Genomic DNA, 24,091 nt, shown 5'->3' with positions numbered 1-24,091 from the left:
ACTTCCAGCAGAGCGTCTTTTGTATTGTCTGCTTGCTGGTATTTCTTTTGCTTCTTTTTAGAATATGAGCCTGTTTGGAACAGAGAACATTTTATCTTGCTATGTAAATTGCTATGGGAACTTATTTAAAAGTCATATATAAAATTTTATGTATAAAATAATTATTGCTAATATTTAGTAATGGTGTCTGTTACCTAGGTTTTTCAGATTGACAAATACATCTCCTGGGAAATTCTTATGTACTGGCTATGTTGTATCTTTTAAAGAATTTGCTTATATAGCATGGTGAAATGATATATAGTTGCGAGTAGAACAAAGGCAGGAGAGGAATAAGTTGAAGTGGGAGTGGTTTTTAGTCTAACATAGGGAAGTAAATTGGAAGGGTGTTCTTTTTTTGAGACCTGCTTTTTCAGTTCAGTTATTTGATTGATTGATTGATTGATTGATTGAGTGATTGGATTTGTAAACCGCCTTTCTCCCCAAAGAGCACCCAAAGCAGAAATGGCAGAGCAATGTACAAATGTTTAATTCAGTTTATTAATAAAACAGGTCTTTAGTTATTGCTTTAGAGAAGCCTTGCTGCTGAGACCCGAGGTTGCCTCAACAAGGAGGTAGCCAAATCTCTGCATTAGCACAAGTGGAGCACTAATAATTGGTATCTACAATTTTCTTATTGTAGTGTAGTGTAGTGTAGTGTAGTGTGCAAATTTTCCAAGAAGTAATGCAGAAGGATCATTCTGAAAGATTAAAGATCTTTTCTGTTAGGGATGCTGAGTTATATATTGTGCCTATCAAATATTGTCAACCAACATTTTATTAGCTCTTGATATTGGTTTTGTGGTTATATCCTGCAGGGAACCATCAGATTTGTCGCCTGGGCAACCAGCAGCACAGTTTACATTGTCAGTGGGACCGACCTGTTCGGTATCACCGTGGTGACATGTTTGAAAATGTTGAATATGTAGAGGTTTGTTTGCAGTTTACTTTCTGCTCCATAATCCTATAACTACATAGATGTATCTTGATAAAACATTTGGTTTAAAATATTAATTTCTAGCACATATACCCTTAGCTTATGCTTTTAAAACAAAATGTGTGTGTGTGTGTGTGAGGTGCTGGTTTAGCAACTAGGCACATGTGTCTCAGGTTCTGTGTTGATTATTAAACTCCATCTTGGAAAGCAACTTTGGCAACCTAAAGGTCGCAGCAATGAAATATGCTTGAGCATGTAGCATTGTAAAAGAAAATACTTCAATCTCTGTTAAGCAAAATGGAACCTTTCAAGAAATTCAGCTCTGAAATATCAGCATCTAAGGAACTTGGGTGTTAAAATTAATGTTGCACATTAATTACCTTGTGAAACATTATATTACTCCTCACATTTTCCTCATTATTCCAGAGGTCGTCTGGCTTCTGAGAACTATCAAGTGGTCTAGAAACTTGTAGCAACAAAATATTTATTAAATTGTTTATATCCCACTCTTGTATCTCATTATGAGCACTTCAGGCAGTGCATAGATGATCAGCATAACAAATAATAAAACTTTAAAATAAACCAAATTGTACCAATCCCATAAAGTGCTAGTATTTGAATGTAATGATGATGCAAATAAATAATTTTACTTTAAAAAATCTTGAGATGTCAGTTCCAGATGCAATTCTTTTCTCTTTTCCTAGTTCGGTGATTCTTCAACTTCAAGTATGATTTCGATGAATTCTGAACTTTATGCCAACCACAGTAACCTCAGCTACTCCTTGAAGTCTTCCCCCTTGGCCCATTCAGTCTTCTCATTATGGGGCATGGAGTCTGATGCTTATAGGGTAAGGTGAATAGGGTAGCTCTGGATTTTTCATTCTAAAAGAGCATCATGGTAAGCTTATTTTTCTGTAATGATCTCTCTTAAAGCAGAAGTTTGAGACTAGCAATACAGGTCCAGCCTATTTATACACGGATTTTTTATATACGGATTTGACTCAACACGAATGGCCCCTGCAAATGAGAAGGAATGTGCTGATCCCTGGAGAAGGGGAAAATGCATCCCTTTAAAATCAGTTTAAAAAACTGAAAAGTCCTTTACCAATAGCCTCCTTAATGAGAGAGAGAGAGAGAGGGCAGCTGGCTGACAATCCATCAATCCTCTATCCAGCGGACCCCTCCCTTCCCCTTGAGCACTTGAAAGAAAGGTGATCATTTTGATTTGGTGAAGGGAGGGGCTGAGAGAAGTGCCTTTGTAAGCTCTTGGAGAAGGATTGCCTTCTTAATGTCTCTTACCTTACATCACAAAGGTCAACAAGGCTGTTTTTAAATCACTGGAGGAAAGAAACTTTATTTTTTTAAATTAATTTGCTATAGTGCATTTAGTCTCAACCTGTATATACTTTTTAGATCTAATACATCTTGTTGGCTTCATGATACTTCACAATGTCCAGGGATGGAGACACATTTTGGCAGGAGGACCACATCTATGTGACACTATGTCAAGGGCCGGGGAAAAAAATTAATTTATATTTCAAATTTGAATAAATTTACATAACAGTAGAGATGGAACTTCTCATTATATGAATGAATGAATTTTACTGAGCTTATTTATAATACACATGAGAAGTGCAATACAAGCATGTAGAACCACATGAGAACTATGAACCGTTTGCCACACACCTCTTGCACAGTGAAATCATGCAGACCAAGCCAGAAACACATGGAGAGATAAGTTGTTCAGAGTCAATGGGGAGGGGGGCCTAAAATAATGCCTAGGCAAAAGCAGAAAACACATGGAGACTATAAAAAGCCTTACTTTAACTCAGCCCTCAGTTTGCGTCTGGGTGTCATGACCAGCAATCATGAGCCAGCGTGGGCTTCAGCAGTCTCTGTCGGGCCAGAGGCTCAAAGGAGACTAGGGGCTCCCTGCCGGCTGGTTTGAGGATCCCCGAGGGCTGCAAATGCCCACCCCTGATCTAGATTAAGGTTGTTTACGAGGCAGGAATGAACCTTCTCACCCTTCCAGCTGAACCTTCTGAATATTTCACTTTCATAACTTACTATACCGTGCAGATCACAATGTGTTATGATTGCAAAATTGATGCAAAGTTCAGAACTACATAACAATCACTTGACATTTGTCACACATTTGCTGCTATGAAAAGCATGTTTAGCATCATTTACATTGGCATCCTTCAGTCTTAGAAGACTATGGTATCGCGCGCTGAAAAGTGGTTCTGGAACAGAGTGTCCTCTCCAGTGCACGAAGCCTGGGTAAAGTAGATATGGAGGATAGACTGTTACCCATGCAGCAAATCCCCCCTCTCCACATCGCTGAAATGGTCCAATGGAAAGGCAGAAGCCAATACGGTTGGTTCCAGCGGCGTCGCAGGAGTTGCCAGAACGTGACTGTGTTCAGCCATGAACTACCTCAGGGACTCTGGCTCTGGATTTTGCCTCGAGGTTGACTCCTGAAGCCTTTTCCATAACTGGATGTAGCCTCAAGGCAGTGGAGGTTTGGGATCAGAGTTTTCCTTCTCTCAGATGAGCTGCCTTCCCAGGCTGACAAGCCTCAAATACCCGGTGGCTGTTTAGTTGCCTCTTACAACAAGATAATTTTAGCATAAAAAGTTTAGCATAAACTTAAGCATAGCATAAAGTTAAAGTTAAGCATAGCATAAAGTTAAGCAAGTTTAGCATAATAAATTGAGAATAATTGAAAAACAAAATCAGAGAAATTTTAGGAGCTATGATTTTCTATGATCTCTAAAATGTGTTACAGTAGCTAACAAATCATCATGTAATTCAATTAACAAACTTCTTGATAATTTAAGGTATATTCTCTCTTTAATCAGGGCAAGCAGAATATTCTGTGGCCTAAAAGATTAGATTGTATACAATCGTATCCAACTATCCCGTCCCCAGAGGAACTTCCAACCTATTTCTTGCAACCAGAAAACAGGGGGCAAAGGTAAGTGTGGATCAACTCGAAAAGTGAAATTTAGACTGCAGTCCTGTTCACTCTTACTTAGGGTAACTAACATGTTCACTGGAACTTATTTGTAATAAACATACAGATTATTGCACTGCTTAAGATTTCTTTTTCAGTGTTTCTGTAGTGATGTTGCACAATGGAGAATGACTGTGTTCAGGCTCAAGTGCTTCCTTCTCCCTTTGTGCATAAGCCTTAGTATATTGCTTCAGAATCTAAACAAATCATAGTTTTCCATTATGTCCAAACCAGCAAACCATGGTTTGAGCAAGCTCTTCAAACCAGGATTGTCAATGTTGTGCTGTTCTACAGATAGTAAAGAACATATATTCTGCAAGGAGTTATTTAGCTGTGGTTGGTCTGGCTACTTCAAGTTCATATTACTGCAGTCTAGATCACATGTTTATACTTGATTATTTTGATTGTAGAATTGAGTCAATATTCAGCAGACCTGAGGAGGACCATGCACAGACAGAGGTCTATGAACCAGATTGTTCTTCTGTTACTGATGCCCATAACAGTGATCCCTTGTACTTGTGGATTGAAGAGCTTGACGGTCATCTGGATCTGAAAGAAAAGATGCCAGATGATCATGCAAAGCAAGTAAGTGACTGTGTGCCCATTACTGGATTGTTAACTTTCTTGTTGCCTTTCATCAGTAGTAAGTGTTAACTTTCGTCTTGTTGCCTTTCTGTAAGTAGTTGCTTTCAGACTTGACAAGTTCTTGGAACCAAAAGGTTTTTCCACTGAAAACCAAATTGTGGAGATGGTTGAACCTTTGAGAGAGGGGAGCTGTTAATTTTTCCCCCCAATCTGTAGCCTGTTTACCCGCAAAGCACTCAAAGCAGCATCCTTTTTTCCACATGGGGAGCCCAATCCTGAGCGGCCCAGAGCATGAGGCTTGCACAGCAGTGAAAACAGCTGCTGTGGCATCCCACACACCCCGGGGAGCTGCTGCTGCCGCCGCCTCCTCGGGAGAAGGAAGCATTCGTCCCATTCCCCCAAGTAAAGGAAGTAGCCACACAGTGGGGCTACTTGATTCTGGCAGCTCTGGAGCTGCCTCAGAATTGGAGAGGTTCATGTCGGTCCATGGGGCTGAACATGGAACTCAGGATCCAGTGGAGCTAATCTGCACCAGTCCCACTCTCCTCCTGCCTCACTCCCTCCCCTGGCATGCCTCTACCCTGTCCTGTCCCTGCCCTACCCCAGCTCCTCTCACCCCAGAACACCTCCTCAGTGGTGTCACTAGGATTCACATCACCCACTGCGGGAGGCCTGCACATCACCCCATGCAGTGGGTGGGGCAACACCCCAGGTAGGCATGGTGATGTACCATCGCCCCACCCCCACTGGTTTTTTGGCTGCATCTTTTGTTAGAACACAAATATTTCAATGTGGATTGTTTCTTTGCATTCTGCATGAAATTACACATTGATTGATATATAACATGATGGTCTTGTTCCTCCAAATTCTGATTTTAGTGATTTTGAAAACTTGTAGTCTCTCTCTCACACACATACCCCGTGTCAACTTACTAACAATTTATTGCAGCAGTTCTCAAACTTTTAGCACTGGGACCCACTTTTTAGAATGACAATCTGTCCAGGACCCAGCAATTAAAATAAATAATTATAAATAATTAAATTAAAATAAAATAATTAAATAAGGGGGAGCCAGTCCTGTTCCACCAAGTGAATCTACTCTGAAGTAAGTCCCATAGTGGTCAATGGGGCTTACTCTCAGGAAAGTGTGGGTAGGATTGCAGCCTGTGAGCACAATCCTATGCATGTCTCCTCTGGAGTAAGTCCCATAGTGGTCAATGGGGCTTACTCTGTAGTCTGCCTGCAATAACAATCCCCAAAAAGAATCAGTGAGGTTTCCAGCCCTCCCCAGTGCCCAGTTTAAAGTTCTTCTATTTCAGGCATATCAGAATAAAGACCCACCTGACTTTGCAAGTGCAAAACAGAAAACTTTCCCCTTACCATTCAAGCCTCTTTTTAGGGGGGGAGAGGCCTTCTGTTGCACTCCAGCTCCATCAGATCAGGACCCTTCTGGTTTCCTCACATTCCCCTTTGCCTGGCCTGACCACCAGCCAAGGCACATCTGCCTGCTCACGAGTAAACGCGACTGTGAGGCTGCTTTGCTTTCCATAGGGCTCCATAGACTGGGAGGGAGGCAGCTGGGAGGTAGGAACCTCCTTCTCCGGTGTTTTTGGGGTCCGCATTCATTGGATCAGGACTATTCCGAGGTCCTTGAAGCCTCTCAGCCTGCCTTGACTAAGGGAAGTCCGCCTACTCGCCAGTGAACGCGGCCACATGGCTTCGTTTTGGGCTCAGACTCGCAGCTGGGAGGGGGGAGCCTCTCAGGTGTTTTTTGGATTCCTCTCAGCCTGCCCTTTCTGATGGACTATGGCAAGTATGCCTACTCACAAGTAAATGCGCGATAATGCTCACTTTCACTTTCAATAGTCTCCATGCATTTTTTCCTTCCAGTTTTGTAGCCATAACTTCTGAACAAAAGGAGCTATTGCAATTCTGTTTTTTGCACTGCCGTCCGCTGGCCATTCCGCATCCAACAGTGTATGGCATGATGCGGTAACTCCTAACCCCGCGATGTTAGCGTGTCCTCCCCCCAGGTCGTGTCACCTGGTGCGGCCCACACACCCCTAGTGACACCAATGCACCTCCTTTCTGTCTCCCCCCATGCCCCCACCTACCTCTCTACCGCCCAGCAGTTTGGGTCACACCAAGTGGTGGAGCACTGGCTTTCCACCAGCGCTCGCCCATTGCTGGACCACTGCTTAGAGCTTGCAAACATGCTTTATGGCACATGAACGTGCACATGAACCCTGCTAGGTGACCTTAGGCAAGCTGTTATCTCTCAGCCTTCTTGCTGTACACACAGTAAATCTGTAATACTGTCAAGATTGCAACAAGAAAATGTACATGAAGTACTTCAAACTCGCTAAAGTGCTATGTAAATGCTTTTTGCCAACTTCCCCTTTCCAAGCAAGCAGTCATAACTTTTGTGGAAGCAAGTCATTTTGGGGTATATTTTTTGTCTGTTTTGAATTGGATGTTGACTTGATACTCACTCACTCCAACAACCTTTATTGGCATCATCACTTGATACTTTTTTATCATCTGTGCTGTTGGCCTTGATGCAACTAAGACAGGTCTGATTTTTGACCCAACTTTCAGTTCTAAGTCTGTTAAGGATGCATTAAACCCCATGGCTGCCAGCATAACACATCATCTGTTTGTATTCATTAATTCCTTGGGCCCAAACTGAATCTTTACTAAGCTTATGAAATTAACATGGCAGTCTTAGTTTGTACAATTGACTTTAGCCCTGCCAATTTACTGTGACTCATCATAATATGAAAATAGGCTCCATTGGCTTCTCGTTTTGTTCTCAAAGACTTAGCAATTCCTTACAGCAGTTAAATTTGAATAACTGAACTTGGCCTTCTGCAGTAAATACTGTTTGTACTTCCAGATGACTGTTTTTAAATGCCTTTCTATTTTGTCCAGGTCTTATATTCCCGTGTCGATAATGAGTCAGTTACACAGGAGCAAATAGGCTCATTCATCCAGCTTGCCATTGTAAAGGTGAGTCCACCTCCAGTGGTTGCATTGGGGTTTTTTGCCTGCCTGAAGAGTATTTATGAATATGACTTTTTTGTTAGAATCCATCAGTACCATCGTATGTTTAATAATTCAGGGTGTTCTACTTGAGTGTGTTGGTTTAAAAAAAAAAATAGAATGGTCTTAGGGTGATTAGTATGGGCAAAGAAAGAATATAAAGAGTTCAAAGGGGCTAGTGCTGTTTGAAATTTATATTTCAAATTTCAAGCTAATCATCGTCTGATTGAAAATGTACAGGCCTCTTTTATCAAAATGTTAGGATTATATTGATGGTTGTGCAACCTTGGGTTGACAAATGCTTAAGGCAACAGGAAAGGGTTTTTTTTTAAGATCAGTATTGTTGTACAGTAGACCTAATATTTGTATGACTGGGCCTGCAATTTCAATAAATGCATCTGTCAAGGAAAGTTTTTATAATGTGTTGCAATAGTATTAACATGCCATGATTTAAGGAAATACACAGCTCTCTCAGATAAAAATTGAAACTGTAATACTGAGGGTACTGATTTTCTGTATTTTGCACAGAAGAGCTATGCAAGAAGACAGAAATGATCTGTTCAGTATATTTAAAGAACTAGCAAATGATATATTTATATCTACCTAACGTAGTACTTTCAAACAATTTTAATAAATTTTATTTTCCATGTTTAAATACTATCTAGTGCTATTCCATTCTAAGCAGACTGCAGTTTAATGGTGCACAGTCTAATAGACATGATACAAAAGGAATGAGAAGGGAAGAAGAATTTGGGTGCCATTTCTTACGTAATGGCATGTAATTATTATAATAGTCAGGCAGAATGGTCACTGGAAAAGACCAATTGTGTACAAAAGCAACTTGGGATATTGATCAGTAATTTGTTAGCTCCAGCCATTAACAATTAAACTTGCTTCTATCTGCAGCACCATATATTGTGTTCTGTGTATTGGTCATGCTAGAATGACCAATATTGGTCTGAATATTGGGACAGAATGACAGAATATTGGGAACTGGCTTTTACAAAGTCAGATTCTTTGGTGTTCAGTTGCTTTATGCGTATATGGCCCTCTGCTAGTAACTACTGAAAACATTCCAGATCTGTGGAGCAGGAGCATCTAGGTAAGCAATAAGAAACTAGTGGCCTTAACTGTGGGTAACCTTTCTTTGTGTATTTAATTTCAGGCAAGGGATCCCTTGTGGCTAGTGCTCAATGAAGCTGGCCTTTACTGGCGTGCGTTTGGAAATGGCACCTTTGCTTTCACTTGCTTACGAAAAGCATTGAACATGACCCCACGTGAATTTCAGGATATCCCTTTAGTCAATCTAGCAAACCTTCTGATACATTATGGCCTTCATCTAGATGCCAGCAAGCTCCTTCGAAAAGCTTTAGCCATCAATGGTTCTGAGGTGAGGTGTTTGCTGTTTGAGAAGCACTAAACAAAAATGCACTGCCGTGCTCTTTCTTTACAAGTAAAACAAAAGTGAATGCTAGTTTCCAGAGCAAAAATGCAAACCCAAAAGCAAAAGTTATCAGTAGTACCAAACAATAGGTTTGAACTATTTAGACAATTTCATGTCACACAGTTTGCTTTCTAAAGCATGGATAGCTATTTTTTTTCCACCTATTTTTCTTGGCTAAATCAAATTTTTCTTGGCTTTATTTTATTTAATTTGCCATGCCACTTCGTGGCTCTGTTTTAATCCACTCATTTTTAGTAATACAATGCAGAAAAACCTTGAAACTGTAGATCTGATTTTTCAAACAATATAAGAATCACTCAATTTTCCATTGACGACTCAGTCTGGGAGAGAAATCCAGATTCTCTTTGAATGAACTGATTCTTGCTTGTTAACCTTCTCTTCTGGAAGACTAATTACAGTTGGTTTAGAACAGGGGTGCCCAAACCCCGGCCCCGGGGCCACTTGCGGCCTTCGAGGACACCCAATTCAGCCCTCAGGGAGCCCCCAGTCTTCAATGAGCCTCTGGCCCTCCGGAAACTTGCTGAAACCCGCGGTGGCCTGATGCAACTGTTCGCAGCGTGATGGCCAACTGTTTAACCTCTTGTGTGAGCTGTGGGACGAGGGCTTCCTCCACTACTTGCTGTTTACCTCTGAGATGCAGCAGCAGCAGCAAAGACTGGCCTTGCTTTGTGCAAGGCTTTTTATAGCCATGAGCTATTGCAAGACCTTCATTCATTCATATAAGTTCCATCTCTAATATATTCATTTATGTAAACTTATTCAATTTTGAAAAGTAAATTTTTTCCCTGGCCCCCGACACAATGTCAAGGAGATGATGTGGCCCTCCTGCCAAAAAGTTTGGACACCCCGGTTTAGAATAATCACTTATACAGTTCTTTTGAGTGTTTGCAGCAAATTGCATTATCTCAGTAATTTTCAGTCATCTTGTCTCTATTAGTACCCCTATATTGCACTTGTGAGACTGAAGCTGAAAGAATAGTGGCTCGCTTAAAGCCACATGGTGAGTTTTGTGGCTGATAGTTGATAAATTCTTCCCTCAGTTTTGTGGTCATCACTACACCAAATCTTGAATATCTTCCTGGCCTTCTCTCACCTTCTAACTTGAACAAAAGTCACAGTATAATTGTGTGATCATAGTATGTTAAGCATGCTGCTAATGAAGAAATAGATGGCTTCAGCAGCTTTGAAAGAAGATATTTCATATAAATTGAGATCAAAAATGATTTATATATTTCTTTCATACACGCATTCTCTCTGTCCCCCTCCAAATAAAAAATTTGCAATGATTGCAAACTAGAAGAGCTGAATAACCAAGCTGATTAGATGCAAGATTTGGTCATCAGATTAATACTGATTAGATTAAGATTTATCCTTGTGAATATCATTTAATTCCACCTGGCAGTTGTACTGGTGACCTGTTGTTTAGGTAGCTCTTTGAGATATACAGGATGCAAAACCTTTTAGGAAAACTGCATCTCAGTTTAAATATCCGAACAGACTGCTGAGTTATAATAGAGTGCCCCTGATTTTGGAAGTGCCGTACATTGGCCCACAGGATTTATGTGAACAATTTAATTTTTAATAGAGTCTTTAGCTTATATGCTCAGTTCTTATTCCACAAACAAGACACTTTCTTTAGGTTGGTGGGTAGAGAACTTTCATTGATGTCCCCTGAATTTTGCTGCACTTATGCCCCATACATTTCTTTTCCCAGAAGTAGAGGAACAACCTTCCAGAAAGGAATTTAACAAGCACGGGGGATTGCTGTGCTGAGAGGAGGTGGGGAAGTTTGCCTCCATGGGCATCATTTCACATGTGATCCTTAGTATACAACACTTTATAGTAATTGAACCATAATTATGCTGTTATATTATTCCACTGAACAATACATATGTGAAAGGGAGAAAGTACTGGAATCAACTATGTAAGAATAATTGCCTTGTTTTGAATATCCTGTACAAAGATTTCTGATTAGCCAGGAGCAGTGGCTAGCAGTCAGTGAATAGTCTATAAAATAAAAATGGGTTGAAATTAACGTATGTGTGTGAAATTAGTGAACTTGGTAAGAGACGCATGTGTTTAAGGCCAAGATGATTATCACTGAATAAAAATGTGATTGATATGTTCAAAGGGGACAAATTGGCCACCTAAATGGATCTATCTAACTACAGCAAGGTCTCACTGTGTTGGAAATGTTTTATACCATATTTGTAGTCTAGGTTTAAAGAAAGAACTGTATGACTGCAGCTGTGTAGAAGGTTTATGTTTTTTAAAAAATCAAACTTTCCAAGAACATGAAAATGCCTGTTGCAGAATCCCCTGTTCCTTTGACCAGGGAATTACACTATGGGCTTTATATGTCTAATATTTTCCATTTGAGATATTGTCTTCAAATGATAAATGGCTGAAAATGTGGCAAGTTGCACAGGTGAAATTTTGGCTTGTGCCTGACACAAGTTTGCTTTTCTCCCTTTAGCCTCTGACTTCCTTGAGCTTAGGAAATGCCTACTTGGCTCTGAAGAATGTCAGCGGGGCACTGCAGGCCTTCAGGCTTGCCCTGGATATTACTACAAAATGCCTGGAGTGTGAGAGGAGCCTGAAGCTGGTCCGCTGTTTGCAGTTCTATCCATTTCTGTATAACATCACATCTTTGACCTGCAGTGGTAAGCAGCTGCTGAACAAGTCCCCAAAATAATAACCTATCTCTGTGAGGCTACCTGCAGAAATTGGACTATGCTCCTTCCCCCCTTCTCTCTCTCACCCATTGATGACCTGATCTTTCTCTGCTGTATTTGTTTGTTCACCCGGGAAAGGAAACTATGTTTTCTGATTAAATCAGAACAATTCTCAAGAATCCAAAGCAAAACTCTCTTCCCGTTATTCCTTGGCTAAGTTTTGCTACAATGTCTGTGTACTGTCTTTTCTAACTAGAGAACACTTTTGTTAATACTCTAACTAGAGAATAAAATACTAATTTTTAGGCCTTCTATCTGGAACATTGCCTGCAGGGTTGTGTAAATGTTCTCATGCTAATATCCCGACTATTTATTCAGAAAATATCAAGACTGAAACCCAAGCTTAAGGGTAAAAAAAAAAAATCTATTTCAGAGATAATGTCACTTTAAACCCAGCTCTCTTCTGGAGGAATATAAGATGTATATCTGTGCTTTGTTTTAGAAACATGAAATTAATTCGTAAACCAAGTCTCTGTTTCTTCAGAACCTGCAATAAATGTGTGTACCATTTTTTAAACTAGATCAGTGAAAAGCTTGAACGAATGTCTTCAGAATTAACTTCTCAAACTGTGATGCATTCTTACTACTTCATAGCATTTATAGTTTCTTAGATATATAGGGTTTGAGATGCTCATATGGATTTTGAAGGCCAAGTCATTCTTCGGAACTATTACTACTTCTGATTCACATGGCTCTTCATGGGACGGAGGTCTAACACCTACCCCAGAGTCTTCAATGCTAATCCTCATGTATCATTTGCTGGGTGATATTGATTATACATTTCAGAAGTATTCAAGAGCTATCAGAGGGAAAATATAGATTCAGCATTGGAAGCTTCCATTTTTTACATTGTTCCCTCTGTGTTGCTCTTTGCATGCTTTGTTCCTTTCTTTTATAAACTACAAAAGTGGCAGTACTGTCCATCCCCTGCTAATGTGAGAACATTAGAACTTTGAACATGAGAAATGTTTTCTTTAGAATGCAAAATAAACATATTAGTAACTCCAACTTCTGATATTGATGATTTTCTTCTGGGGCTTAAAAATAAAAGCACACTTCCAGGGAGAGGGGCAAACACCAGCTAGCAGCCAATATTTTTAATGAACATTCTGTTTGATCTTCTAAGTGGGCTCAAAAGAAAGATTTATAGGAATTAAAAGTCAAACCTCCAAATATATCTGAGCATAATTGAAGTATAAATCTTCTCAGAGTATATAAACACATTAGAACTTGTGCTCTCTGATGCTTTTTCACTTTTGCGCAAGTGCCTTGTGACTTCTATACAGAGACATGTCAGTAGTTGGAAGAATATTTACACAAGATAATTTTACCTGCAATGAAACATTAGATGCAGACAGCTGTATTGTGCTTTTTGTCGGTCTTGAAATGCAGCAAAATTTGGCTACTGCCTGGTTTTCAGTAACCTTTGAACAGCAGTGAAGAGCTATCTGCTATTCTGCTCCTTGTGGTCACCTTGTTCATGTAATTTCTAACTACACATGACAACGTCTTTAAATATATTCCTCCAGTGTTTAAGACTGCTGAACACTTCCTACAAGTGAATTAAAGTGAAGATTGATTCATATAGGACACATGCCTTTGGTCACACACACCATTGCATGATTAGTGGACTGTACTCAGATACAATCATCAATAGTAGACAACAATAGCTCAGTGTCACTAAGTGTAAGGTCATGCACATTGGGGCAAAAAATCAAAACTTTACATATAGGCTGATGGGTTCTGAGCTGTCTGTGACAAATCAGGAGAGAGATCTTGGGGTGGTGGTGGACAGATCGATGAAAGTGTCGACCCAGTGTGCGGCAGCAGTGAAGAAGACCAATTCTATGCTTGGGATCATTAGAAAAGGTATTGAGAACAAAACCGCTAATATTATAATGCCGTTGTACAAATCGATGGTAAGGCCACACCTGGAGTATTGTGTACAGTTCTGGTCGCCGCATCTCAAAAAAGACATAGTGGAAATGGAAAAGGTGCAAAAGAGAGCGACTAAGATGATTACTGGGCTGGGGCACCTTCCTTATGAGGAAAGGCTACGGCGTTTGGGCCTCTTCAGCCTAGAAAAGAGACGCTTGAGGGGGGACATGATTGAGACATACAAAATTATGCAGCGAATGGAGAGAGTGCATAGAGAGATGCTCTTTACACTCTCACATAACACCAGAACCAGGGGACATCCACTAAAATTGAGTGTTGGGTGAGTTAGAACAGACAAAAGAAAATATTTCTTTACTTAGCGTGTGGTCGGTCTGTGGAACTCCTTGCCACAGAATGTGGTGATGGCATCTGGCCTGGACGCCTTTAAAACGGGATTGGACAAGTTTCTGGAGGAAAAATCCATTACGGGGTACAAGCCATGATGTGTATGTGCCTCCTCCTGATTTTAGAAATGGGCTATGTCAGAAGGCCAGATGCAAGGGAGGGCACCAGGATGAGGTCTCTTGTTATCTGGTGTGCTTCCTGGGGCATTTGGTGGGCGGCTGTGAGATACAGGAAGCTGGACTAGATGGGCCTATGGCCTGATCCAGTGGGGCTGTTCTTTTGTTCTTATGTTCTAATGATGTTCTCTTATTTCCCACCTTCACAAGTCATTGGAATTCCTGCTGGCTGTGTCTGCATATAGCTGTGTTTCTCAGTTAGGGTGTGACCCAGGGATGGTTTAGGTGGTTCACACATTTGAGAAGAAACCTGTGTGAACTGACTTAGGAGAATTTTCCAGACACAGTGACACAGAAATGCAAGATTTTGCAACATTTTTACATGGTGTCACAAGCTACATATAACCAAATGATAATTATCTGTTTGGATAACTCTTCATTTAGCATGGTTACACATCTTTGTACTCCAGTGCTCATTGTGCAAGTGTCCATATACTGGTATTTGAAAAATCGCTGCATTTTTCTACCCTTTGTATATTTACTGAATGAGAATGGCACAAAAGTGCAATCGTTTGGGTAGATTTTAGTGATGGGAAACTATATTTAGCAGTCTGGTAAAGTGAAGATTGTAACTGTTAAAATACGGTAGTGAAAGTAAATATTCCTGTAGTGTTTACAGTTATACTAGTGCTATACAGAAATAAAATTGGTATAGTATACACTTGCTAGTTAAGGGCTCAGAGTACTTGACAATGTTCCAGATGTTAGAAAAATGCACTATTCAGCAAGAATGCAGTACCATACAATTATGCTTATAGAACAGGGGTCTCCAAACCTTTTGGCCAGAGCACCGCATCAAATATCTGGCATGGTGTTGAGGGCCGGAAATAAATATTTAAATATAAAATTTAAATAAATAGAGATGGAACTTGAATGAGTGAATGGGCTCATTCGTTCAACCTCTCTGGTCCTCAGAACACCCTCCAGACACAACCAGAGCATAGCTCTGGTCTTGTTCAGTTGAGTAGGCCAGAGGTTTCAGGGGACAAGAGCCTGGCTACGGGTCGGATAGAGGCTTGCTGCAGGCTGCATCTGGCCCCCGGGCTGGGCTTTGGAGACCCCTGCTATAGAACCTCAAGCTGAAAAGAACTACTTTTAATACAGAAGGTTGGCAACAGCAAAAGCCCTGATCACCTTAAAGTGATCACGCTTAAAGTATGTTTGTGGAATTCTCATGCAGCAGTTGCTATCCAAGCACGTGTAACCACTAGGGAGATGGTCCAAGATAGAGCAAGATAAGATTCTAAATATGAAGTGCATCTAGTAATCCTAAATCCTGACACAGCATCTGTGATTGCAATCATACTGACAGCAAGGAATAAACTAAATTGGATTCAGTAACTTATTTCTGAATAAATTTGCATAGGATTGGGCCTTGGTTTTAGGATGGGGGAAGACATCATAGTAGATCTTGTAGCTATTTAGATGAATTTTAAGATAGGACCACAAGAGAGAAAAAAGACAAGTTAAAGGAAGTCCAGATGCTCTTCATGGGGCACTTGCTGCTGACCAAGTTGTTGACCTTGGATCTCTGTTGGGTGTTAATGCAGCTGCCAAAAAAATTGACATAACCTAATGTTACCTTTATTGACCATCTCTCTGGGATGAAGTGGCAGCCAAATAAAGTTTTCTGGTTCTCACTCCATAGCTGAATCAAAGGTTTTTCATCCTTGTGTGTTAAATAAGAAACAAATACTACACAATCATTTTAGGGGAATTAAGAAATATTAGATCGGATTCTAACCTTTTGCCTTGTGAATGGAAGTTCCTTCTGTTCATGGAAGAATTATGCTCCTGAAAGGAATCTCTCTCTGAGTGCAACTGTCCTGCAAACAGAAGGAACTTATTCATGAAGCACAAGGTTAGGATAATAATAATAATAACAGATATTTATATACCGCCTTTCTTGGTCTTTATTCAAGACTTTATTCAAGGCGGTTTACATAGGCAGGCTTTATTTAAATCCCTTATTAAATAGGGATTTTTACAATTTGAAAGAAGGTTCTTTCTTTCAAGAACCACTACATTCAGGTGTTTCATTCCGATCTGGCTTCACATTCTGGCCTCCATCCTCCCATTCCCAGAGCAGATGGAATAGCTCGGCTTCAGCTTGTCAGCTGCTTCAAGGTCGCACGGTGCCGGTGGCCTCGAACTGGCGACCTTGTGGATGTTATTTTCAGGCAGACGGAGGCTCTACCCTCTAGACCAGACCTCCTGCCCATCCAATCAATGATATAAAGGATCCAATATAAAGGATCCAATCAATGATATAAAGCAGTATCTGTTCACAGTGGTAGAGCTACCATTTTAATGTGAACAGTTGCTTTGACCAGAAGATGCAATTGATTTATGTAAAGAGGCCAAAATCAAGGCATTATTTAGGAAGTTGATGCCTGACAACAGTGGTTCATCAAACAAGATGGTTTGCAGATTTAGGAAAATTATTTAACTTACTATGGGAAGAAAAAGAAAAGGAAGGTTGAAATACAAATCAGAAGTCACAATACACCCCATGGAAGTTTGCAGAGAACAAGCCATCACTGCTCTGAATGTCTGCACCTTTCTCCCTGTCTTCTAAAGGACGTCAAGATTTTTTGAGGCACTAATTGAAATTCAGGCCACAGCACTGCTTAGCCTCCTGCTCTATACGTAGCATCAGAGTACCCTGAGAGAGGCATTGCAAATAGCATTTTCTAGTCTTTCTTATCTGCTGACGATGTTGGAGAGTTAAATTTAGAAATCATCTTCCATGTTGGGCCTCATTCCAGGCAGTGCTCAGAACACACTGTGGCTTCTGTATCCACGTCACAAAGAAAAACCCTGTTGTATCCAGTGATGAGAGACAGAGGACAAGAGGCAGGGTGTGGTGGTTTTTAATGCAGCCGACCCTGCCACTACCCTATCCCATTATTAATGGCTCAATGGTGTATTTTTAGGGGCTTATGGTATTGTCAGCCTCCCCACTGCATTCTCTAGGAAGCTGGTCTTTGTGTATTTGTTTGTACCTTTTGTGTCACATAATGTTCAAATCTAGCAGACAGGCATTCTTTCTGATTTTTTTCCATGGCTTCTTTAGTAGTTATTCATATTTCATAAGGGTAACTTTTAGCACTGTGTTCACGGGGAGCAGAACCTATTATGTAATAGACAGGAGCTGGTTGACGTATTTTGCTTTATGCTTGTACAAAAGAAGATAACCCACAACTCAGTATGTTTTAAAAATGCATCATACTGGACAACCAACATAGTTTATGCAGCTTTTAGCCACGCAAAACCATATAGTAAAAATAAGTCTGCAGCTGGAAGCACTCTTATGTTCTCAAGCTCATTCTGAGGTTATTCTCTAGTTGAGATTCATACAGATAATTTTTAAAAATGAACTACAGACTGGAAAATAAAACTATAATAAATTAATTTTGTTCACTTTACATTAGAACCTGTTCTTCAGAGCAGCCTGGTTACATGAATGAAACTGTGGCGTCAGCCCAACTTTCCATTCTTGTGTGCCATTGTGTTACAGACAGAACCAGTTTCAAATAAACCAGGAAATGGAGATTACTAAATCTATTTCTCACAAATGTGCCAAGTTTTAGGTTACTGACATCTTTATAGGGTCTACAGGAGTAGAGTAAAATTAGAGACAGCAGGACAGTAGGAGGAATTGGTACAGATTTTAATTGTGGGAAATTGACATGACATTGGCAAGTACACTAAAGTTCTACTTTGGCTTTAAATCCTGTTGACACCCCAATGTCTGTCTGAGTCTACACAGTCTGAGATTTCTGAAGATACCTTGCTGTGTTTTCCTTTATTTATTTTAAATTCAAAATAGTTTGGGAAACTGTATCTAGAGTGAAAGACTGGAAGAGGGGGTCCTTAACTCTTTTTCCCATGGACCATTTTTCCCACACATTAGGAAAAGAAATGGGTAATTCTTGTGAAAAGTTTTTGTTTTTTTTTGTATCCTGGCTTAGAAAAAAAATGTTAAAAGACAGCTTTAGTAAACCTCTTGGGCTCTTCTGGCACAAGGGTATTAGTATCTATATACCCCCTGTCAATGGAAAGTTCACAAAGCGGTTTACAGAGAAAATCAAATAACTAACGGCTCCCTGTCCCCAAAGGGCTCACAGTCTAAAAAGATGCAAAAGAACGACCACTAGAAAAGACACTGCTGGGGTGAGGAGGGCCTTTTACTCTCTCCCTGCTAAATAAAAGAGGAGCACCCACTTGAAAAAGTGCCTCTTGCCCAGTTATTATTATTATTAACAGTATTTGTATACCGCTTTTCAACTAAAAGTTCACAAAGCGGTTTACAGAGAAAAATCAAATAACTAAATGTTAGCAGGGTTAGCCCTTGGTACAATATGAACGGAGACATGCTACCCTTCGCTGCTAAGCAGTTTCTTAGCTGATTTGTATGTGACATTGTCCAGTGTTATAGATCCAGTTCCAACCCATTTAGAAGAACTAAATCGTTGAGCAGGAAAGGGCCTGAAGGGAATGCCAAGTAAGACTTTTAACCTAGAGCAATCATGAATTGATGTTTCTCCAACTTCTTTAAATGAATGAAAACCAATGAAAACTCTCTACTTCTTTCTCTGGTAGGTTATTGTGCCATAGGCATTTTTCTTAACAGTGTATGCTGGTTTGCACATGCATGTTTGTCATTTAATACAGGGCCTGCCTTAGGGCAATTTGGCCAAATTGGACCCCACACTGGGGCGACAAACCCAGCCAGCATCTCTGTAGCTGATGCTCCAGCATGGAATCTTCCATGCCAAGGCATCACAAGGAGAGCGTGGCGAGTGGAGCATTGCTGTAGGCAGCCCTCCTGCCCACACCTGGGTCCAACTGGCTTGAAATTGGTCCCTCCAGAAGCAGTTGGCAATAACTTCACAGCTAAGTGCTTCACGCTTCTGCTCGTCCTTGTGAGTAGAGGCCTTGCAGGGTGGGGGATCTCCGCAAAAATGTTTTGCATTAATCACCACAACTCCTAAGGCTGGCCCTGATTTGATGAGCGAGCATAAAATGATGGCTTGTGTTGTATGAACAACTCATAGATCGAATGTAGTGGTCACCAACCTGTGGTCCACAAGACCCTGACAAGTGTTCCTCAAGGTCTCTGAAAAAAAGATGGTCACCTTCTATCACTTCCAGCATCTTGCTAAGGGAGTGCTCCCCCTTGGACGACCAGAGAGGGTGGAGAACAGACCACCTGCAGCCATCGCTGGCGCTTCCAGTGTGTCACTGAGTGCTTCTCCACGCACTACCAAATTTAATTGCATTTTTTGTGTGCAGTGGGTTGCATGTGGTCCACAATGATTCAGATTTTTGACTCAGTAGTCTGCAGGCTCCTAACGGTTGGGAACCACTGATTTAATGCCACAAATGCATCATTCCTGCTGCCTAACGTTGCCTCAAGTGCAATGCTTTTCAAAAGTCAATTCACACATTCAGCTGTGAGTCAAGGGCAAAATAACCAGATAATGTTTGGATCATCCTGTATTTAATTCTGATCAACCATCTCTTGTCCTAATCATGTTCACAACAAAGAACATTTTTAAAAAAAAACTTTGCAACAACTTTCCAGTACAGTATTTATTAATACCCAATCCAGTATGATTTTATTTAAACTAAAAGTATTATCATTATTATCATTATTATTAACAGTATTTATATACCGCTTTTCAACTAAAAGTTCACAAAGCGGTTTACAGAGAAAAATCAACTGATGGTTCCCTGTCAAATCCAGGACAATCTAAAAAGATGCAAAAAGAATACCAGCAGACAGCCACTAGAACAGACACTGCTGGGGTGAGATGGGCCAGTTACTCTCCCCCTGCTAAAAAAAAAAAGGAGCACCCACTTGAAAAAGTGCCTCTTTACTCAGCTTCATCAAAAAATTTTGCTTATCACCCATGTTTTACATGATATGTCTGCTACTACTAACAAATATTGTATTTGCCTTGATTGCAAAAGTATGTAGGGTTGACTAACATTCCACTTTTTAATCTTTTAATAGGTGTTCTCCATAGGAGTATTATTTTCTACTTTTATTTCCTAACTTGGTCTATTTGGTTTGGTGCACAGCAATAACAGGCCGTAGAATTCCAATGGTGGTTGAGATAGTTTTGAGTTACAGGTCGAGCACCCCTTATCCACAATTCCAAAACATGACGTATTCTGAAATACAAAATTTTTTGAGCACCAGTATGACTTTTTTTTTTACTTTTTTGCCTCAAGAAATAAAATCACAAACTGTGTTTCATGCACAAACCTTGTTTTTAGGCACAAGATTATTACAAATATTGTGTAAAATTATCTTCAGGCTATAAGTGTTATTTGAAACATATATGAATTTTGTATTTAGACTTGGGCCCCATCCCCAAGATCTCTCATTATGCATATGCAAGTATTCAAAAATATGGAAAATTCTGATATCCAAAATGCTTCTGGTTCCAAACACTTCAGATAAGGGATGCCCAACCTATACTACTTAAGGTGTACATCAGAGTTAAAAGCAGCTCTGAATGCTGAGCCTGGTTTTGCTGCCATTTTGCGTGTGAGACCTGGCAAACTTAAAGCAACATAGACTGTTTGATTTTATAAGTACTGTATAGTAGAACTGCAGGTCCTAAAACGTCCAGTGCAATCATCCAGGCAGTTTTAAATTAATAATAAAGGTGATGTTCACTTTTCTATTTTCTGTTAGAATTTTGTCTTTCTTTTTGCACCTCATCCACCTTCTTTGCAGTGTTATTTTTAATACTCTAGGTTTTTTCCCATAACATCTATTTGGGCCCTGCCTTTCCTCTACTGAAGGGCATCAGGTTCTTAGAATGTATCAGACCTGTGTTAAAGTCAATCTGACTCTGATGTCAGCCAGAAGGACTCATTTCAGCACTGGGGTTCTGTGCTCACCACCTCTTATAAATTACACCTGAAGTTCTGTGCGTATTGCAGAGCTTTAAAGAGATGAAACCAATTAAATTTTAATGGGAGGTAGAAGGATATTTAAAAAAAAATAATGAAGAAGGGACTCAAACATAATGATGGGAGTGAAAAGAGATAACCAAAACAAGCTTAATTGTATGGCAAGTGGTGGTGGTGATATTTGGTGTTTAACAATTTGCTGATTATCTTGTTCCTTTGCTAATGAATTTTGCAAAACACTTTGAGCTAGCATCTTGATTCTGTTGTACTCTAATGTACTTACAGAGTAATCCATATTGTTATGGATTTTTTAGATCTTTATACTGTGTTGGTCCCTCCCCAGTTTGGTGTATAGCTAAATTTATCAAAGATTTAATGGAACCCCCTACTGGCAGCATGGTGTGCCTTACCAATTGTCAAAAAACTTTAGCACTTCATCAGTGTCCTGTGAGATGAAAAGGGTTGAAAAGTCATATTTCTAGGCTCCACAACCCCCAAGAGTAGATTTCTGGAGGGCTCAGGAACCTTCTGTACAGAGGAGACTGAAGGTAACATCTGCATGAGTACCTTAGGCTGCTACCAAAAGTATCCCTACAAAATAGAAATCTCCTCTTTGTTTTCCATTTATTTCAATAAGTACACCACACCAAAGTGCATCTGAAGATCAGCGAGATCCAGACAACTGGGGCATGAGAACCAAGCTTCCTACTAAAGGGGAAGTAAAGGGCAGGAAAAGGGTCATACTAGCCAGTTGAATCAGGTTGGTGAACTTCTTTCCCAACCCCCAAATATCCCAGTTAGAGATTTTGCTCATGATGAAGACTAACATTTTGCAGTCTTTCTAATGGAGAGTTGAGAAGAGTGCAAGTAACATCAGCAAGTATCCTATTCCTAGTGGGGTAATTCTCTAATCCCCAAAAGAAATTAGAAAACCATGCTGTAATCTTCAGCAAAGAGAAGTTTTTACTGTAGCATTAATTCAGTGGGCTTGATATTCCTCTGCAACCCTAAATTAAATCCAAAATGGAAAAACCAGTACATTATTATTAACATTTCAGAGTTGGTATCCATGATTGAATTATTCTCAGAGTTCATGTCTGGTGGTATATGTGCAACAAAATCCTCTGAACAAGACTTTGAAACTTCTTCTTTATCTCTTGATTGATGCACCAGCACATGGTGGCCGCTCTGATTTTAAGCGTGCATGAAGTGGTCTCTGTGAACATAATTGGAGACACAACATGTATCATAACATGAGGAACTAACCTGGACTGTGTGATCCATGCACTTGAATCCTTTGCTGAGTAGAAGTAGTCAATCCCTGCCTTTTCTCCCAGGCTTTTAGTTGTGCAATGCAATACAATGTTAGGGAATTGGAAAGCTCTTATCTGGACATGTACTAATTAAGATGAAGACTCTCTGTCTCTCAGGCATCTGTTCATCAAGTACTGTTTTTGTTTAACATCCAGTAATCTCAGTTGCTATGAGCACAGTTTACCTTTAGGCCTTTGGCTTGTATGCATCAATAATTCAAGCTATGTAGTAACTGTTTGTTCTGAGGGAGCCATGACTGTATCTGTGTCTCTCTTGCAGGCCACTGTCATGAGAAGAGCCAAGATGAAAACCATAGCAAGCAAAAGTACATTGATGAACAGGACTCTGAAATTTTACCTGTAGAAGAAAACCTTGACGCAGTTCCCAAAGATGACTCAACAGATCTTGTTCATAGCTCAGCAAGGGATTCATCCTCTTTGACTTTAGGAAGTAAGTGAATGCTGGACAAACTGAGCACAGTAAAGGAGGTTTTAAAAAAAAAAAAGAGCACTTGTTATTTTGCACCCATCTACATCTTCAATGGCCAACCATTTCACAGTTAGGATTCCTAATCTTCTGTCATTGCACATGAAAAGAAGTTGCTTGATATGACCTGGGTCTGCAACTGCTTGAGAAGTTGCTCTTGCCAAAATACCCACTTTTATGCAATTATTAAAGTTATGGGATATATACATCACCACCCAGTGCATATTCATAAGAAAGCCCCACTGACTTGAGTGGGGCTTACTCCCAAGCAGTTTACACATTAAGAAAATGAGGATAAATCACTTTCCTGATGATATGGGACCAACCTTCCAAACTGCTTTTTTCAAACGTGGTTAGGGTCTCAGCAGGCGGAATTGTTCATAGAAAAATCTTGGAATTCAACATATGCTTCATATGTATGCCTCTGTCTTCAGAAGTCAGAAATTGTCTCCCAATTCATTTTCGCAGCATAAAGCTTTGCAATATGAAATCAACACACCTTGATAATGCCTGAGTCAGCATCTAATGAGATCAAGGCATGAAAACACTAACTTACATTACTTTGCAGTCACTGAAGTATGAGCCACAAACAGCTGCCTTTCTTCACTCAGAGAAAGAATGAGCAACTTGCAGCTCCTGCTGTTGCCAGCTCACATTGCAACAATGCCCATCGTCAATATCCTCTCCTATCTCACTCAGGAAGGAAGGTCCACGCAATCTGCGCTAGCCCAAGTTCAACTATGAACAATCCCTATGTGTAATCCCCTTTACTTACATGACTCAGTGAAATGTTCTAGTTTCCAGAACTACAGCTTCCTTCCAAGAATGGAAACTTGTTACGGCTTCAAAAGAAAAGCACGCAGCTGCTTTTGATGTATTTTGCCTCTTAAATAATGGTTTTCCTGGAAGCATCTTTTTAGAAGAACATGGAGTCCCTTGCACAGTAGCCCCAGAGCTTGAATACCAGGTGAATACATTTTAAATAGAAAACATTAGATGAGGAGTCCTTCACGCAGTGAGCCTGACAACCAGAAGTGTACCTTGGGCAGAGCCTGGAGGACGTACCCCAGGCACCATGTCGGGG

General features: G+C 40.2%; 1 protein-coding gene across 1 annotated transcript in view; it reads left to right on the top strand.

Annotated features, from left to right (window-relative positions):
• TTC17 (tetratricopeptide repeat domain 17) overlaps nucleotides 1-24,091 on the top strand; it is a 74,576-nt gene that overhangs the window by 24,490 nt on the left and 25,995 nt on the right. The window contains 8 exon segments of the mRNA XM_066635195.1: nucleotides 855-967; nucleotides 1,678-1,821; nucleotides 3,835-3,950; nucleotides 4,400-4,574; nucleotides 7,505-7,582; nucleotides 8,781-9,005; nucleotides 11,557-11,743; nucleotides 22,801-22,971. Coding sequence (XP_066491292.1) covers nucleotides 855-967; nucleotides 1,678-1,821; nucleotides 3,835-3,950; nucleotides 4,400-4,574; nucleotides 7,505-7,582; nucleotides 8,781-9,005; nucleotides 11,557-11,743; nucleotides 22,801-22,971 — 1,209 coding nt within the window.

The sequence above is a fragment of the Tiliqua scincoides genome, chromosome 1, assembly GCF_035046505.1.
Source record: "Tiliqua scincoides isolate rTilSci1 chromosome 1, rTilSci1.hap2, whole genome shotgun sequence".
In the NCBI taxonomy this organism is placed as follows: Eukaryota; Metazoa; Chordata; class Lepidosauria; order Squamata; family Scincidae; genus Tiliqua; species Tiliqua scincoides.
The sequence above is the reverse complement of the archived record's forward strand: the minus strand, read 5'-3'. Positions and strand labels throughout refer to the sequence as shown.